Consider the following 18,722-nt stretch of genomic DNA (forward strand, 5'->3'; position numbering starts at 1 on the left):
AAAGACAAACGCATGGTTTCTGTTAGAAAATAGAAAATAGATTGGATTGTGAACTTAGCAGTGTGGCTTTCATACATTATATAGATCAAGTACACATGGTGGTGGAGATGAATTAGTGATTCTCCACACACTCAATTGCAATGCTTTGATCCCATATATATAGGCAGTGTTCTATCGACTTGGACATGTCGGTTTACATTTTTTTATTTTTGGTTGTTTCTAGTTGTTTAAACAACATTCTAGACTAGGTAGCAAATCTAGATTTCTCTAGAAAATTGCAGCACTTTCTAACAGTTTCTAACAGTGTTGCACTACGCTTAAATTTCTCTAAAATGCAAATATACTCTATCGCAAAAGTAATATATGGATGATCTCATTTATCAATCCTAAAAGACTAGGGTTAAGCATCAATTTCAGAAATTTTTATTGTTTAACCAAATAAAAGTTTTATAGTAAAGATAATTATTGGAGGGCCTCTGTGTTGGCGGTTCAATCCGAGTTTTTCTAGTAATAGACAACGTCTCTTTTAAAGTTCGTCGAAATGAGGGGGACAAAGTACCCTGTTCTATTCCAGTGGCGGTGGTGTGATGATGTGAGTCCATCTGAGCCTTGGGGCGTGGTATCTAAAATGAGTTGGTTCAATAATAAAGACTCATGTATCGATTAAAATTTTGATTTTGTTATATTATAGTAATGTAGTATTCAATTCTTAGGGACATGAGATATGCGAGTTGTGTTTTCTGAGCTTTGTTCATCCATTAACCATGATCATTTTACGCGCATCTCCAACATCATCATTCGTTTTCACCACTCGTCCATTTTTCATTAAAAAATGAATTTCATGAGATAAAGTCAACTGACAAGTGAAGTAAAATCTAAAAATATAGTATTTACCTTAAATAAAATGATAATAATATATTAAATTACCTAATTTGGGTACCACACCCAAAAAAAAATTCGGGGTACCACATAATATACCAAAACATTATTTAACCCTTGAATAATGTTATCTCAACAATCCATTTCCACCTCCACCTCATGTAAAAAAGAAGAAAAGAGAGAGGAATGAGTGATATGATTTGTGATGTGACAGAAATGCAGAGAGAAATAGGAAGAAAAATGTGTGGAAATGAGATGGAAGAGAAAGTGAGGTGTGTATATATCATTACTCTTTAACCCTTCCTTGCTCTCTTTTATATTCACTGTGTTGTCTCCTTCCCCGCCGAAAAAATGCAGCAGCCAAAGGCAGACTGGTCTCAACTGCCGAAGGAGCTCCTCCATCAGATATCGGAACGCCTCGACAGCCCACTCTACCTCCTCCGCTTCCGTTCTGTTTGTTCCTGGTGGCGCTCCTCCTCCACCCCGCTCTTCCCCCTCCACAAAGCTTCCTCCTACTTCCTCTCCAAATGCACCATCTTCCTCATCATGCCACCCCCACACCATCCAATCCAAACCCCCATCTTAGTCCAAATCGGCCAAGACCGTCGTGGCCGACTCCTCCTCTCTAACCCCCTTTCTTGTTCCCCAAGCTTCCCCATCTACTGCTCCCGCGTCCTCGACCTCTACAACCTCCCCGTCATTGATCTCGGAAACGTCTTCGTCCTCCACCGCTCTCCTCCTGCTCATCGTCCCTGCCACCGCTACTCAATTGTTATGACAAAGGTGGCAGCGGCGATCACTGTCTCGTGTCAGGGAAAGCAAGAGGTTTCTATCTTGCTCATGGTTCACCAATCCCAGAATAAGCTCACCTACTTCCGGTTCAGCGAGGGGTGCTGGACAATCACCCCGGAAGAGTTCCCGCCCTACGACGACGTATGTGTCTTCAACGGCCGGCCCTGCGCTGTGCACTTCGCCGGTCGGACCGTCGCAGTTGGGTCAGGGCCGGACCTGGACCTGGTCGCCAAGCCGGTGTTAGGCAAGAACAGGAAGTTCTTGGTTGAGAGCGAGGGAAGCCTGTTGCTGGTGCACAAGCGGAGGATATTCACATACCAAGTGTTTAGGCTTGACGAGAAGGAGAGGAGTTGGGTGGAGGTGAAGAGTTTAGGGGACCGAGTTTTGTTCTTGGGGGATTTGTGCACATTCTCTGCTTCCGCTTCGGATTTGCGCGTTGACAGGGGGAACTGTGTGGTCTTTGAAGATTCTAACATGAAAGGTGGAGTTGGTGTTTTTCCTTTGGATGTAGGTCAGGCTTCGCCTTTGTCTGATCATCCTGATTATTCCAGGTTGTTTGATTATAACAGGTTGTTCTAATATTCTATTCAGTGATATTGGTAATGTTATGTATTTTCTCCAAATTTGGAAGAATAACTTCTATATGCCATAATGCATGTTTTCTGATTCTTCTGGTAATATTAGATAGAATTTCATACTGATATATTCACGTGCTTTCTGGATGTTGTGTTTGAGTATGTTACCCACTCTTGGAACTAGTAATTGTTTTTGCCATTGTTCATTATGGTCTGGTCATATGGGTACAATACAACTACAGGTAGGTACAGGATATTTTATATATCAGTGTTGCTGTTTTCTTTTTATCCATTTTGCACCTAGTGAATGATTGTAAACTAAAAGATGTTGTTTTGGGACTTACATGGGTTGGGGTGGGGTGACTTCTCTAAGTTTCTGTACGATGTATCATCCTGATTATTCCAGGTTGTTTGATTATAACAAGTTGTTCAATTATAACAGGTTGTTCTAATATTCTATTCAGTGATATTGGACATGTTTTTAGTTTTCTCCAAATTTGGAAGAGTAACTTCTATATGCCATAATGTTTTCTGATTCTGCTGGTAAATTTAGATAGAAATACACACTCATATTCATATATTCATGGGCTTTCCGGATGCTGTGTATGTTATCCACTCTTGGAACTGGTAATTGTTTTTGCTATTGTTCATTATGGTCTGGTCATATATATGGATACAACTACAGGTAGGTAGGTACATGACATTTTATATCAATGTTGCTGTTTTCTTTTCCTTCATTTTGCACCTAGTGAAAGATTGTAAACCAAAATATGCTGTTTTGGGACTTATTTGGGATGTGGTACTATACTCTTTAAGAAATTGCCATAGGTTGGGGTGACTTGTCTAAATTGCTGTATTAATGCATCCAGGATAATTTAGGGTTAGAGTACAACAATATTGCTAATGGCTTATGATACTAATGCTGGATTAGTTAGAAGCATAAATGTTTACGAATAGTATGGCATCAGTAACCTAAAACCAGAGAGAGAAGCATGCATGAGTGCTTTAGTGTAAGGTCAATAAAAGCTAAGAGGCATGGTAGTGGTTGAAAGAACAATTTCCCTCACTTATCTAGCTAATGCACATTTTATAGAGACTCGATTCCGGAGTGAGTAGATGAGTTTGGCTTGAGGTACAGAATAAGCCCCAAATGAAACGGCCACAATTCAAGCTTTAAATAAGCACCGCATTTCATAGACATTGAGCTTTTCTTCTCAGATAGGCTTATCTCATCAAAGTCCATCAAGCCTTTCTCTCAGAGGCTAGGGGAAACCAGGTTGCAATCAGTGCAGTTCATGTCCAGCTTGGTGTTTTTGCCTCAAGATGTTGGTGTGAAGCTTCAAAGGCAGGTGCAGAGCAACAGGATCAACTACAATGCAAGGGGAACATTTAAGGAGAGGTTCTACATGGATCTTGTCCATTTATCTTACTGGTTGCATAGCATATGCTATTTAGTAATTTAGAGATGACTGGTCCTCAAATTGTGTTCTGTTAGCTAGACAATGTACAACATGGCGATGAGGAGTCTTTGTTGATCAATGTTGTCATAATTGATTTTGAGTAGAATTAATTTTGGTAAATTTGATTGTGGTAAAAATGAGTTTAAAGGGAAAGTAGCTTATGTTTGGATGCATTTATAGGAAAAGTGAAATCCAGCTATATAGGTAATGTTGTGAAATCCAACTATATAGGTCAGGTTGTGAAATCCAACTATATATGAAATCTATAATTGATTTTGTCCGCCGCAGAAACTGTTCTCTAGTTTCTCTGAACAATTGAGTCGGGTATAAAATTAGTTCACTAAGTCGACTGTCAAACATCTATATAAGCACAGATAAGTGATTCTAGTCAATGAGAATTTATTCTAACTCAATCGCTAAGAAACTCAATTACTTTAGCAAACAATAGAATTTACAAAATCAAGGAATTAAGTTGATCCATTTTGTATATATTGAAAAAATTCTGAAAATGCGCAGGACACACTCTTTATACGTTTCACCTTCAAAGACAGATGGAGTGGTAGAGTTTTCTAATTCTACCAGATGAACACTAGCGGTGCTCAATTGAAGATAAACTAGGACAGAAACCTAGAATAATATTCAACTTTCATGTCAATCTTAAAATGATTTTTAACTTCATGTTTTTAATTCCTAAAGTTTAGGGAATTCATAGCTGTAACAATTTTTATCAAAGATACATTGATAATCATTAGCATACATAATCATTCAGGTATAGGGGTCTCCTTCTGTTCCTCTTGGGCCTCAAGTGTGACGGTAAAATGTTTGACTCAGAAATGGAGCTATCTTGGTGCTGCAAATATTTTATCTGCTTAAGGCACCTTTTAGCCAAACTTCCTCTCAGACGAACACCGAAACAACCACGGAGGTCAAGATATTCCAGAAGAGGGAAACCATCAAGAATGGCAAGCAATCCTTTATTTGAAATACTCCAGCAGTTTGCAAGTTGTATGCTACGTACATGGCTTGTGCTTTAAAATTTAAAGAAAAACTGATAAGACAATCATATATAAACTAGTAATTCATGGCAACTAAATTTAGAAATGCTCATAACAAGCAAATATATATAGAAAATAAAATTCTACCTTTCGCCAATGTATTTGAGGAGATTATCGGTGGCAAAACACTCAATTCGAATGTCTTCTAGATGACCGCTACTTCGTTGAACAACACAACGACAAACCTTATCCAAATCGTAGCGTCTAATATTGCGAGTGCAGAGATTAGTCATGTCAATGGTACGCCACATGAGAGGATCTTTGCAGATGTTCCTCCACAAAGAGCACACATGAGATGCACTCATCACAACTTCAACAGCATCGAGCCTTTGGAATATCCTTGCTATGATGTCTCTTGGAAGCTCAAGCCAGTTTGGCCCCTCTCCCTTCACTTTCTTCCTCGATCTCAAATATACCATCCTGCAATTGCAAACAAAACCAACCATAAGAACTTGGTTTGAGGTGTACTAATATATTTATAGGTAAGTTTCAAACGGCTACCTATGCACAAGTTTGAAAATTTTAAGTTTCTCAAGGTAGTTTAATTTCCTTTGGATTGATGGGTAAATAATTATACTGAGATGTGTTTTAACCTTAAATTAGTTTACAAGTATAGCATTTATAAGTCAACAACATATCCCAAGGAAATATAGGTAGCCGTAGAATTTAAAATTCTCTTCCTTTCCAATACTATAATTTTACCATATCAATCATTAGAACTCTTTTTTCTCAATGTAGTGGGGCCAAATAATTTAGTGGACCTAATATCAATTTCAAATAATTCAGAAATAGTATTGATTATTGAAAAGAAAGTGTTAAAGTGATAACATTTACTATTTGTTATTTCAAAAAAAAAAAACATTTACTATTTATTCTAAATTTTGAAATACGATTGAAATGATAAATTCCCATTTGAGCATCTCCTTTTTTTTCCTTAATTTGTTTCAACTGTCCTTTCTTGTGTGTGTCCTGTTTTTGAAAGTCTTTTGTTCTAGCTGCTGGTACAAAATGTGTATACGTGTGGGGAAAGTTTGGGAGTTGTAGTGTTCATGGTAGATGTATAATATAAAACAATTTGTGTGTTTTCATGGAAAAGGCTAAACTTTTGAAATAGTTACTTCACTTCATGACTCGTTGTTATAAGAGGTTTGGTCTAATCTCTAACATTAGTTCAATCCGTTTTGTGCTTTACTAACCATTTTTCTTTTGCAATGACAAAGTGAAAATAGCAATCATATATTCATATTTCAATCTTATGGAGGTCTTTTTCTTTTTTAAAAGAGCAAATATTAAAGAAGACAATCTGCATCAGTCTAATATGATATGACGAATCCTTAACGAAGGCAAACTAATTGATATCTTGCACAACCTTCTTAAAGAACTCCACCTGCTTTTGATTACACAAAAGAGATAAAGAGAAGCTGACTTTGGAACTCATCATATCTTGACTATGTTAATTTGTTGTTTAGAGTCTTGTCTTTCCTTCAAATTATCATGACACTGCTTGTCTGCTTTGACATATGAAATTGCATAGCGAATTTTCAGTAGTCCTGTAACAATTATTCTATTTTTTTTTTCAATTTTAAAAGATAGAAATAATTTATCATAAATGTCTATTGTCTTACTTTAAAATGGAGGATTATCTATCACGGGTGTACTAAAAATTTGTCTTCATGGCTCCATTTAAATGAGCAAATTTTCACAATGTAACAGTTATTCTCTATAGGGGCACCATCATCATTTGACATTAGAATTAGCTCCTATAGTATAAGGTTATAAAGTGGTATTTTATAAGAATATGTACCCAAAATAAAGCATGTTAATCAGAAGAAAAAGCTTATGCTGCACCATACATAGGACTAAAATGCACCCACCCCAGCTTCATTTAGAAGCCTAATACTTGTAGTCCTTGACATACAAATTCTCAGAAGCCAAACCACTCCCACTTCCACCACCATACTTCCCAAGAGTAGCCTCAGAATTGGCCTTGCACCTTGCCAGAAATACCTCTTGAGCTTTGGTCACACTCTCTTTCTTCCCAGCCCATGTCTTGAGTGTGCTTTGCTGCAGTGCTCGCCCAAATGAGAATGAGAGGGCCCATGGCTTCAACACCTCCAGCTTGTTCATTGCATTGAGATTGAGAGTGGCTTGTTCTTCACTCTGTCCACCAGACAGAAACACAATCCCTGGCACTGCAGCTGGGACAGTTCTGCGGAGTGCAGTGACTGTGTGTTCAGCAATCACCTCAGGAGTTACCTGCACAAAAGTTCATTTTTATTTTCTTTTACAAGTTAATGACATGACACTATACCTTCATCAACTTTTACTGCAGCTGAGTGAGTGCAATGGGAATGGATCTACATTCCAATCCATAAAGCTATGTTTGGATATTTGTTGGATTCTGAGCAAACAGACATTGGCACACATTTCAAGACAGAAAGTGAACAAAACTCTTCTTGTGGTTATAGATTGAGATGGAAATTCATTCATATTGTATTCAATCGGTATTCAAACACACAGTAAATGCATGTATGGAAACTTTTATGGTTACAATTGATTAAGAAGTCTGAATCAGTTCTTGGAAGAAGCTTCTATGGGTAGCTTTTGGGTTTCATAATTGATTCTGATGAAAGAGTAGTTGATCCCAACATGATATTACAACATTCTATGTTGTCTTGATAGAACTCACAAAATCAGCAGTAGTTTATTGATAGAAGAACCCTAATTCCCAATTGGGGATTAGGGGAAAGATACAAGGAAGGATACCAAACGCCTTCCCTAACCCAAGAGAGAACCACTTCTCTCTCAAGAACCCAATTCCCAAAATGAATAACCAGATGACTAATGTTCTCTAACCCTTTCTTATACATAGGCTTCCCTTTAAGACTAACAACCCACGTGACTAACTCACTAACAACCCAAGTGATATGCAATCCTATCAGTGGGCTAACGTCCATTTACACCAGAGCCAATAGATATCTAAACATAGTTTGATATGGACACACTCACTTTCTTTTCCATCATATTTTCACCCACTTATACTTTTTATCTCTATATTTTTTCTATCACATCTCTCACCTATGTCTCGTCTATTCCTATTCTCTCTAAGGTGGTGGAAGCGGAATTTGAGTGTGAATAATTTTTTTTCCCATACTCCATCCCTCTTATTAGTCCTATTTTATCTGCCATCAATAAGAATCTCAGGTTGAGGAACTTTATTCAATAACTGAATGCAAACATGTGGATGTGTGTGTAACATGGAACCAATGGAAGTATTGCTAAGTATGCTTCAGGTCCATTTTTTTGCTGCAATCATTTTTAAACTATTACCTTTGGGCTATCAGAGCCAGGGGTAACCATGTTGGGCTTGAGAAGGGTTCCTTCAAGAAGAACATGCTGCTCATTCAGGGCCTTGTAAACAGCTGCAAGCACAGTTTCAGTAACAGCAGCACATTTGGCAATGTCATGATCCCCATCAGTTAAAATCTCAGGCTCAACAATGGGCACAAGCCCATTCTCCTGGCAAATGATGGCATAGCGGGCCAAGCCCTGAGCATTCTGCTGGATGGACAGCTCAGAGGGCTCAGTGGGCCCAATCTTGAGCACCGCGCGCCACTTGGCAAACCTTGCACCAGCCTTGTAATACTGCTGGCACCTTGCTCCAAGAGAGTCAAAGCCTTGTGTGGTGGTCTCTGTTAGAAAAAATATGATCAGATTGATGGAATAATGGTTGTGAACGGTCCTTAAAAGCAAAAATTTCCACAACCAATAGTGCAACTTGATATGTCTTTTCTTCGAAGTTAACACAGCCACTCCTACTCAAAGATCAGGAGTTTCTGAACTCATGCACTCAAAAATAGGAGTTTGAAACCTTACAAAATAGTTGGCCAAAAAATGAATGGAATGAAGTAGGAATAGAAAACGACCAAGATCAAGATGAAGAAGTATGAAATGAAGTAATATAATTCTATATTTCTATCCCTATTGTTGCAAAAAAAACTCTCTTATTCGTAAGTATACACAACACACTTTAAGATAAGATAAAAGTGAACGTAATTCTTCTTATGAATTGTGAATGAGTATCAATCAATTTGTAATGACTATAAATGGAAAAATAATGAATATCAATAAAACTTGAATGCCATTATTTCAAGAGTCTCACCGCCATTTGTTCCAGCCAATTCAACAACACCCTTGTCCACTTTGATGCCTGGGATGACATTGTTCTCCTGGAGAAACTCAACAAAAGGCTTTCCCTCAGAGCTGTTCTGGTAGAGAGTTTCCTCAAAGAGGATGACACCAGAGAGGTACTGCAGGGCACCAGGGGAAGTGAAGAGAAGCTCACGCAGTGCTTGGCGATTGGCCTCAATGTTCTCCACATTGATGCTGGCTAGACGCTTGCCAATGGTGCCTGTGCTCTCATCTGCTGCCAAGATTCCCTTGCCAGGGGTGGCTATGTACTTGGCATTCTTTATAAGCTCATCTGGATAAAATATTATAACACCCCGTTTGTGAACCAAAGTGTAAGAGTTATTATGATTGCATAAGTCATATACTTGATGAAGATTGAAGTTGATGGAGCTTCTTAGACATGAAAACCTTTATGGTTTGGCACTTATGAGTAACAAATGAGTTTATGATGCATTCTAGGCTGCTAGTTTCTTGTATAACACCCCATTCAGAAACCTAAGTGTCAGAGTTATTATTATTGCCTTAAGTCATAAACTTGATGAAGATTGAAGTTGAGCGTGCTTCTTAGACATGAAAACCTTCAAGAGATGACACTTATGAATAACAAATGAGTTTATGCTACATTCCTAAGCTACTCTTTTGTTGTTAAACAAAGCTTTATTGTGGAAAATTTGACAAGGCTTGTAGTTCAATAACTCATTGTTTTTCAAAGTAACGATACTTAAAACATCTAAACAGACTGACACTTCACACACACCATGTCTTTCTCTCTATCTATTATTTTATCATATCAAATCATATATCACGTCTATTACTTCTTTTTATTCTTATACTTTCTCATTCTAGTTGTGCGATGTGTATGCATGCAGAATGAGGATGTCTACAAATCATTTTTCTTATATTGTATACATGTATGTATGTAGTGTGGGTGAGAAAGTAGAGGGGAGAAAAGGTTACCTGCATACTTTCCAACAAAGGCAGACATGGTTCAAAAGGTATTGGATGGCGGGAAGCAGATAACAGACGACAGCACGAAAACTGAGTTTAGCCAGGACCAAAGCTATATAGATAAATCTCTCAATGGAATATACCAAGACGTTCTACCCAGCCCATGCAAATAGAAACACACGTGTCCTGGGATTAGCCTAACGAAGGTTATCCCTCTTGGATAGAGCAATGAGTGATCCTTCTCTTCTCCTTGCCAAGTGGCAATTCAGCCATTTCAAATAATATATTCCAGTCACCTAATTACAGATAAAAATGAAATTTTGTGGAAGCTCACACCCATCATCCTCTTGGACTTGGTTCACTCTTAATATCAATATCTAAATCAATTTCTCTTTCTTCAAAATCAATTTTAACATTTAAAAATTACTCATAGAAACTTCTTCTCATAATTGGTTATATCGTCAAAATCAATTGTAAAAGAATTTCTAAATATGCAGTAAAGACTTCAAAAGCCTAAAAAAAAATTCATGTCACATTACTTAATATATTTTTTGCTTTTCTTTTTATGTCTTACCTTTCGTTGTATGCAGCCGATGGATTGTCTACTGATATTTTCATCAAGATATCTACTATGTGGATTGTTTGCAGAACTCTGCCTCAGCCACATTATTTAATTATTGTCATTTTGTCTATTTTCAGAATTAAGTCCAATCCTCAAGCTACGTCACGTGCATTTCATCCTTGAAACCTTCATAGACTGTAAGGCAAGACAGAAGAGAAACTTGTACACACAGAAACTTACAGAAATTTAGTTATCAAAGAAATTGTGTACTCATCATAAAATAAATTCAAGAGCTTTTGTATATTCATTTCTATATATAAAGTCAAAATCTCGGGGCTCAGTGAACATGTATTATGATAAGCCCGTTTCAGCAAAGAATGAATTCAAACAAAAATTCTGGTATAATAATAAAAGATAAAATTTGCATTGGAGCATTTCCATTATGCTTCCGTTTGTAAAACAAAACATGGGTTATGATCAAAATTGAATTAAAACTATAACTCAAGACCCAGCAGAGTCTTAATTCAGCAATGTTCAACTTTTCTTTCCAGTCCAAATCACGTTTACAATGATCAGCCAAAAATATGTTGGATCCTGCTCAAGTTTCACTGCTGAGAAGGAGCCACCACCAGCTGGTCATCATCATCTGTTCCAAAGTACCTATCCCCAAACTCACCCATCCCAGGTACGACGCGGAAATCTTCATTCAAACCGGTGTCAATCTCAGATGTCACAATTTTTATCCTCGGAAAGCTTTTGCAGACCATATGCAAACCTTGAGGTGCCTGGCAAGATGCGACCACATATAGAACATCATCAGCATCGGATACAGATAAAGAAGCAACAGAAAATAATGAAAATGGCAAGATATACAGAGGTAATAATTATATCAGTAACTTACAGATATGAGATTGAGAAATATAATGTTGGACTCAGGTACACCCTTCTGTAGAAGTAAAGAAATTGCTTGAACAGCCGAATTACCTAAAGATGAAGATAGTCTAAGGTTAATCTAAACTAAAACCAAAAAATCAAATATCAAGTTCTCAGTTCACTCTTAATGTAAAATATATAAACCTGTTCCTAAGATGGGATCCAACAGTAACACATGCCTATCTGAGATGTCATTAGGCAACTTCTCATATATTAGCTGCTCAATAATCAAAGGATAAGTTAGATATTGATAAATGAAACAAACACAGATATATACTCAAGCATACATGCAGATGACAAACCTGCTGACCATTGTCACCTTCTCTATGAATAAGAATTTTCCCAATCTTGATACCTTTGCAGCAGGCTCGTAAAGCATTTTCCATGCTTTCCCCACTGAAATTAGATAATGTATCAAATTTAAGGACAGAGTATTCTTTCCAATGCATTGCATTTATTTAAAAAAAATGCAGTGATCATAGGTTCACATCAAACCGGCTATAGTAAGGAAAAAAGAACTAGTCTCTTAAAGTATGATGGGGGATGGATTTAGATAATAGTTTATAGGAAAACAATTACCACTATATGAAATCTAAAAATTTTGACGATTCTAAACCTTAACCCGTAATAGATCTTTCTCTTTAGTTATGGAATTGTTTAATGAGGTTTCAGAGAAAATCTTTTAGTTGCTAGTTTGAAGCAAAGATGCCAATGTTTAATCATTTGCTCCAGTGACTTCTGCTTTTGAATAGACCAATACCTCCTGATGATGGAGACACCACACAATCTCTTACAAAAATCCACACCACTGTATACAGACCCTGCATTGAAGGACAAGAATCAGCTGTTACCATAAAAAGGATCAGGCATGAAACAACTAATTCTATTGTGTAAATATCTGAACAAGAATATCAGCAACACAAAGGAAGAAAGAAATGGAGAAGTTGTTAGTATCACAATTACAGCAATTAACACCATGAACAACAAAACATTGAACATGTCTTTCAAGTACAATAATATGCCAGAGAATGATGCACCCTTAGAGATACAAATAATACAAACCAGGATAATTATCATTTTAGAAGAGAACAGCTTACCAGTAGGGGTGATTACTTGTTTTTCTGTAAATGGAAGATGCCCGAGCCCATGTTCTACAACCTGGTCAAGTGAGGAAATTGTTGTGAAAACTACTAAGAAAGTGTCATACCACCACTAAAATCAAAAAGCAACAAAGGAACCTTATTCACATACCAAACGAATCAAACGGTCAGCATAAAATACAAAGTCATGCTTCGTTGTCTGAGAATCACGTATCAGGGTATGCATACCCCGTATCTGTATAGCAGCAATTACAGTTACTATTCAACTTTCAGTAGCAAACATATTTTTTAGCTTTAGATGAAAGGAGATAACCAGCAATAAAGGGGTACCTGAAAAGTAGACTGAATGACATATAAATTAGGATATATTTTACACAGGTCATGCTGACCAAGCTTTGTACGAATGTGTTGTACAATCAAATCAATAGCCACATGATTATCTCCTCCACGGGGTATAATGATATCTGCATACTTCTTTGTTGGAAGGATAAAGTCATCAAAAGCTGGCTTCACAAATTTAGAATACTGCAACCAATATGTAACAGAAAAATCAGCTACTAAAATGTAGTAAAAAAACAAACATAGAATACATTAGTTTAATCAGTACTATCATAAGCACATACATGACACATAAATCCCTGAAGATTTAATTCTATAAAAACTGAATAATGACAGGTTTCCTAATCAAGGTACTTGCATAATAAATGATCAGCAGCATGAACTAAAATGACATTTCCAAGCCTTGAAATGCAGTGAATGTAGGAAATATGAGGGGAAAGACGGTGAAAGTAGTGCGGTTGAAAGTTGCTACCTGATCAAGGACCGCTCCAATATCGCGAGAATTCACAGCTGTATCACGCTTAATCCTTCTTGCCAGACGAACATCAGCATCTGCACTGGACATTTTACAATGTAAAGTGACAGCCTAACTTAGTTGAGCAACAAAGACAAAAAATGTACAAGCTTATGAAATAACTAGAAGGCAAGATATAGGGAACTGCTAATATAAAGGAGCCAATAAATGTGGGGGGAAACAATGAACATATAGCATCACTAGCACCTGAAGAAGAACATTTATTTTCCTCTATCACAATGTGAATTATGAAGAAATAAAAGACCATGAGATCAAAAGGAAAATGAAAAAGACAACAGATCCAATATGAATAAGAAATACCACAGAAAGCATACAACATAATAAGATATACAAGTTAAATGGGAACAAAAATAACAAGCGACCTGTGTCAACAAATATCTTCATATTCATCAATGCTCGGACACGAGGATCATGGAAAACCAGGATGCCTTCCAAAATTATTACATCCGCAGGGTTTAACTGAAAAAAAATTGAACAAATTAAACCAACATAAAGTGGAAGCATGACTAAAATCTAATTCCAGATATATTTGCCTTCTGGTGGAGAGAATAGCCAGAAGAATCATGAATTGCATGATTTGGTAATCATTAGTGCACCAAATCATTCAAATCCGAATTTGAAAACCATTATCATGTAAATATATTTTAGACTTTCTCTTTGCAATAAAAAACTACTCCCTCCGTCCCCATTTATAAGTCACTTTTACCTAATTCTCTAGGATTAAGAAAAGATGTTGTTAGCATTAAATTTGTAAAAAGTTTTATTGAGTTTCCTAGATTACCCATCAGCTTCTCTCTCCAAATTAATTTCTTTTCAAAACTACATTACCTCTTTCATATTAAATATGAGGGTAAGTTTGGAAAAAATGTATTAAATGCTTCATTGGTATTATAAAGTGACTTATATATTGGGACTAAAAAAACTCTAAAAAAGTGACTTATATATGGGGACGGAGGGAGTAATGTTTAGCATAATAATAAAAAACTCGAAAAAAGAAGGCCATTTCAATCTTGGCCTTTATGCATCTTGAGAAAAAGGAATAAAATTATGAATAGAATGAAAATTCAAGATACCCTTCTTGCTGGAAACACATCATTCTTATAACCCTTGAAGTCATACTTCGGTATATCTACTGCTTGGCCACGCTTCAACTTGTCCAGGACGCATAGCAATTGTTGAGTATCAAAAGCTTCTGAGGATATCAGCAACATTTATTAGAGTTAGCGCAAGGAGCTACACAGTACAAGAACCACCATTTGTGTTTGCATTAGGAAAATCCAATTGTCAAATTTTCCAGATTAAAGCCTTATCACATTTCAGGTGTATTATATACTACTGTGTGGCTTGAGCTACTCATTTTCCTAGCTAGGTAATTGAGTCACATCATTGAAACGGAACACAAATTCAACCTTTAAAAAAATTCTCACGATATCAATACAAAGTCAGTCACTAATAATGAGAGACCAATGAGTACACTTGAACTGACCAGGATGATCAAAGTTGTAATCTTGTACTCTTGTAAGTTCCTCCTCAGTCAAACTATGGTAAAAAGAATCCTGTTGTAAATAAACGAAACCCTTCATTATGCTAAACATATCATCGTCATGAGTACATAAAGAAACATCAATCAGAATTTATAAAATGGAGAGTAAGAAATGTGACAAACTTCGATCAAAGAAGACAAAAGTCGAAATAGAAAAAGCAAAATGTGACAAACAACTTATTAAATGGAGAGTAAGAAATCTTTTTCTATATCACCAAAACAACGGTGCATCATATCTTCAAAATGTAGACCTCTTTTGATAGAGAAAGTTATTGGCAATTTGGTATTTTGAAAATTGAGAGAAACACGTATACGTTCATGATAACAGAGGAGGTCAGAACGCCAGAATACTAAATCTAATTGAGTAAATAAACAGAAAAGTGTAGGAATTTTGGTGTTATAAATGGTAGCTAACAAAGTGTCAATGTTACCATGAAAATACCAAAGAAAGCTGATAGGATAGGATCATTCCAATAGATTCTTCAGATATAAGGAAATAAAACCATACAAAACCAAGGGGATTAAGATTAAGGTGGGAACTGAATGCTTATAAGGCTTGGAGCACTAACTATTAGTTCTGTTTTCTGTAAAACTAAATGTTCTTCACTTATCCTCAATGTCTTCCTGAGTCTAAATTGCTATACATGCTCACAATTTCACCATCAATAAATTTATAGAAAGAATTCATCACCTGATTAACAAGTACAACTCTTTGATCATGAAGCTGTTGAATAATCATATCACAAACTGCTGTCTTGCCAGACGCTGCTCCCCCAGCAACACCTGCAATATGCACAAACGAAAAAAATAATTAAAAATTACATCAAATGAGAAGTATTTACATTTCATGGAAATTTTTCTAAGTTTACACAAGAAGATGACCGTGACTTCTTCTCACAGAACGTATGAATTCTGAGCAGGTTATTTCTAGTGGAGCTAAGCTCTAGTTTAAAGAAATTCCATTGCTCCAACCAATACAAAATTGCGTTAAATTCAGATAGTCTTCAATGGTAAGTTTGTTCGTGTACGCTGAAACAAAAAAGCTAATGGCTCATTTGAACCGCATCCAAGAGTGAGGAGTGAAGAAAAAAAAAACAAGGCTACTGACATTTTCTCTGCCACAGCAGAACAGTGAAATCCACAAACATCCAAACCAGTAAGACAAGCATATTTAGCAACTTTCATATATTGACAGAGACACACACTTCCATCTCATTTCTACTGAATTTTTCTCCGTATCTCCCTCTTCTTTTCCTATCATATCCCTCATTATATTTGTCACTCATGCATCTTATATTCATAATCTCTCTCCTTAGAGGTGGAGGTGGAATGAGTATGGATAAATATCTTTCCTATATTTAGTGTCCTTTTAATATACATGAGAGCATACCCGAGACAAAGTAAATGCACCACCATTGAGTTCCAGAACATAAACAGACAGAAAGGTAATCTTCATGACAACTACATTGGCAGCTTGTGATGCAGAGAAAATAAACACTCACCTATGACAAAAGGCTGTTTATACATGTCAGTTGCCGAAGTAGTCGGTTGCTCGGCGCCACCCTTTCTTCTCTCCAATCCATCATCAATGTGAAATCCAGAAAAATGAACCTCAGAAGCAGACCCCATCAAATCCACAACTGATGTTCAAAATTCACAAACAGACCAATCAATCATCAATAACAACAAACAAACAAACAAACAAACAAACACATAGCATTGCAATTGTGTCTGATTCATTGGCTCATGTTCAAGCAAATCATTCCAACTCTTTTTAATTACTTCTAGTAACAAAATGCTGAACACAGATCAAGTAAAGCATAAAAAATTCATTTTTTTCCAATTTTCCAATTTTATTTTCCCTGTTATGTATGATTTGATCTTGTTTCTTCACCATTGTTAGAATAACAACAACAAATGGCGGTGAAGAAGAAGAAGGAGAGATTTTGACAGTTGAATGTTAATAATAATAGCCGTTGAGTTCAATCGAAATAAAGACAAATTTTTTATAGGAAAATTCCAGATCCAAATCAAATGGTGATGGTGTGAGGAATGAAAAAGAGAATGGTGATTGGAAAACGTACCTGGTGAATGAACAGGGAGAGAGAGGAAGAAGAAGAAGGAAGAAAAGGGGGCAATGTATGTATGTATATGTAGCAGAGTGGTGTGAGAGAGGGTTCTTATTGGTGCAGTAATCAAATCAATCAATTTGATCAATCCCTAATTTTTTTTTACAGTGATGATCTTTCTTTGCCATTTATATTCTCTGACATGGATTTCATTGAGAAATAGAAATTATGCCTTGATTTTCGGCTGAAATTAGGAGACACAGTGTTGATTTTTTTTGCAATTCTACAAATGTGTAAGCTCAGGATTTTGAGGAACAAAAGATGGATAAATTTTATTTACTTCCTGAATGATTAGTGGAATGATTTATGTTAGTAGATTTGAATTGAAAATGTGAAAAAGTGATTTCATATATCTTGAATAAATTGAGAGATTATTTTTTTTATAGGGAAATGTTAGCTGTTAGTAAATTAGTTCTTCATTCGGGTTCGAACTCGAAACCCTTCACCCTTCAATCCACTCAACTCTTATGTCTCTAACTCTTACCACTTGAGAAATTATAATTTATCACGACGTGAAGTAAGATTTTGACATATTAATTTTAATATTAACTTTACATTGAGTTCAACGGAAATCCAAACTTACCCGTACGTGTGTGTTGGAACTTGAAAGTGGGTTAGTTGGGTTGTATGTATGGAAGGAAGGTTAAGGTGTCTGTGTAAGTTGGGTGGAGTGATGTGATGAGATGAGGATTGGAAAATAAGATGTCACCACCGCGCTGTCTCCTGTTTTCCGGGCCCAGAGACCGATGTTGGTTTCATTCTGAGTATCCAACTTGGCGCTGAATCATATGTAGGACCCACTGTCCTTTCTTTATCCATCTTTCTAGAATTTTATAAAATAATAAATTACTTAATTAAACATTGGTTAAAAAATTTATAAAAATAGCACTCATACAATATAGAGGACTGCACATGATAAACAGAATAATAGGTTATGAGCAAATTTGAATCTGATGATGGAATAGGCAGCAAGTGGCTAGTACCATTGCACTTTATCTCAAATTAGGTCGAAGTCGATCTTGATCTATATATTTTGTCCTCTCATGGAATGTGAATTTTGTGTTATTTGTATTGCAAACTTAATGTTATACTAATAAATTGAGACTGGTGAAGTGTGTGATTGTTGTAATAAAAAAAATTCATTGAATTTCACATGTTGCTACTGCAAGAGTCCTGTTTTATGCTTTAGACGGAGATCTGGAATTGTCTTTTGTTTTCTGGACTTCTACTGATCACTGATGAACCATAGAGCACATCAAAATCAGTTATGATCTTCTTGTGTCCGGACAAAAAGCTCAATCTGAATCACTGAAAACTTTGAGCTAAAAATCTGAAGCCAATCTAAAATCACTGAAAACTTGATCAGTTGTGATCTTCTTAAGGTTGCCTCATAATGATCCTACATAGCATAGGATTGACTAGAAACTGGCTTAGTGTTGTGACAGCAAAACACAACTCAGGTCTAGTGTTAGTAAGATAGAGAAGCCTACCCACAAGTCTTATGTAGGCCTTAGGATCAACAAAGATTCCTCTTCATCTTGTTTAAATTTTGATTCGGGTTGCATTGGTGTGGTAGCAGGCTTACAAGCCAAAAATAATACTATAAAGAAGTTCAGTATTTTGGGTTACTCTAAAACAAGAATAATGATTCTATAGACATAGGAATAGTAGAAACACCCCA

General features: G+C 36.3%; 4 protein-coding genes across 4 annotated transcripts; 1 reads left to right on the forward strand and 3 right to left on the reverse strand.

The window, feature by feature from the left end:
* Window positions 1–1,230: 1,230 nt before the first annotated feature.
* LOC130732773 (F-box protein SKIP23-like) lies at window positions 1,231–2,250 on the forward strand. Its single transcript, XM_057584762.1, has one exon. The coding sequence runs from the start codon at window positions 1,231–1,233 to the stop codon at window positions 2,248–2,250; it is 1,020 nt and encodes a 339-aa protein (XP_057440745.1).
* Window positions 2,251–4,201: 1,951 nt separating this feature from the next.
* Window positions 4,202–5,314, reverse strand: LOC130732958 (putative F-box protein At4g05475). Its single transcript, XM_057584981.1, has 2 exons — window positions 4,849–5,314; window positions 4,202–4,734 (listed from the first exon to the last, which is right to left on the reverse strand). The coding sequence occupies exons 1-2, from the start codon at window positions 5,205–5,207 to the stop codon at window positions 4,455–4,457; spliced, it is 639 nt and encodes a 212-aa protein (XP_057440964.1). The 5' UTR covers window positions 5,208–5,314; the 3' UTR covers window positions 4,202–4,454.
* A 1,215-nt stretch (window positions 5,315–6,529) lies between these two features.
* Window positions 6,530–10,049, reverse strand: LOC130732957 (fructose-bisphosphate aldolase, cytoplasmic isozyme 1). The gene is made up of 4 exons (XM_057584980.1): window positions 9,910–10,049; window positions 8,924–9,244; window positions 8,092–8,453; window positions 6,530–7,017 (listed from the first exon to the last, which is right to left on the reverse strand). The coding sequence occupies exons 1-4, from the start codon at window positions 9,935–9,937 to the stop codon at window positions 6,655–6,657; spliced, it is 1,074 nt and encodes a 357-aa protein (XP_057440963.1). The 5' UTR covers window positions 9,938–10,049; the 3' UTR covers window positions 6,530–6,654.
* A 689-nt stretch (window positions 10,050–10,738) lies between these two features.
* LOC130732956 (uridine kinase-like protein 4) lies at window positions 10,739–17,206 on the reverse strand. Its single transcript, XM_057584979.1, has 15 exons — window positions 16,997–17,206; window positions 16,415–16,552; window positions 15,604–15,695; window positions 14,856–14,925; window positions 14,443–14,561; window positions 13,732–13,828; window positions 13,307–13,386; window positions 12,826–13,020; window positions 12,647–12,730; window positions 12,493–12,553; window positions 12,156–12,216; window positions 11,698–11,791; window positions 11,540–11,612; window positions 11,364–11,446; window positions 10,739–11,247 (listed from the first exon to the last, which is right to left on the reverse strand). Exons 2-15 carry the CDS (start codon window positions 16,539–16,541, stop codon window positions 11,068–11,070), a joined length of 1,416 nt encoding a protein of 471 aa, XP_057440962.1. The 5' UTR covers window positions 16,542–16,552; window positions 16,997–17,206; the 3' UTR covers window positions 10,739–11,067.
* Window positions 17,207–18,722: the final 1,516 nt, after the last annotated feature.

The sequence above is a fragment of the Lotus japonicus genome, chromosome 1 (genome assembly GCF_012489685.1).
Source record: "Lotus japonicus ecotype B-129 chromosome 1, LjGifu_v1.2".
Classification (NCBI taxonomy): Eukaryota; Viridiplantae; Streptophyta; class Magnoliopsida; order Fabales; family Fabaceae; genus Lotus; species Lotus japonicus.

Bases quoted from the DNA above. Each gene is read 5' to 3' on its own strand.
- LOC130732773 (XM_057584762.1), top strand. From the start codon at position 1,231: ATGCAGCAGCCAAAGGCAGACTGGTCTCAACTGCCGAAGGAGCTCCTC.
- LOC130732958 (XM_057584981.1), bottom strand. From the start codon at position 5,207: ATGGTTGGTTTTGTTTGCAATTGCAGGATGGTATATTTGAGATCGAGG. The intron at 4,735-4,848 runs GTAGAATTTTAT...TAAATTTTAAAG, and splicing joins CTCAAATACATTGGCGAAAG to CACAAGCCATGTACGTAGCA.
- LOC130732957 (XM_057584980.1), bottom strand. From the start codon at position 9,937: ATGTCTGCCTTTGTTGGAAAGTATGCAG. The intron at 9,245-9,909 runs GTAACCTTTTCT...TATTTTATCCAG, and splicing joins CTTTGTTGGAAAGTATGCAG to ATGAGCTTATAAAGAATGCC. The intron at 7,018-8,091 runs GTAATAGTTTAA...ACTTTTGTGCAG, and splicing joins CTGGCTCTGATAGCCCAAAG to GTAACTCCTGAGGTGATTGC.
- LOC130732956 (XM_057584979.1), bottom strand. From the start codon at position 16,541: ATGGGGTCTGCTTCTGAGGTTCATTTTTCTGGATTTCACATTGATGAT. The intron at 14,926-15,603 runs GTGATGAATTCT...TATTTACAACAG, and splicing joins GAGTTGTACTTGTTAATCAG to GATTCTTTTTACCATAGTTT. The intron at 13,021-13,306 runs GTAGCAACTTTC...TATTGGTTGCAG, and splicing joins TTGGAGCGGTCCTTGATCAG to TATTCTAAATTTGTGAAGCC.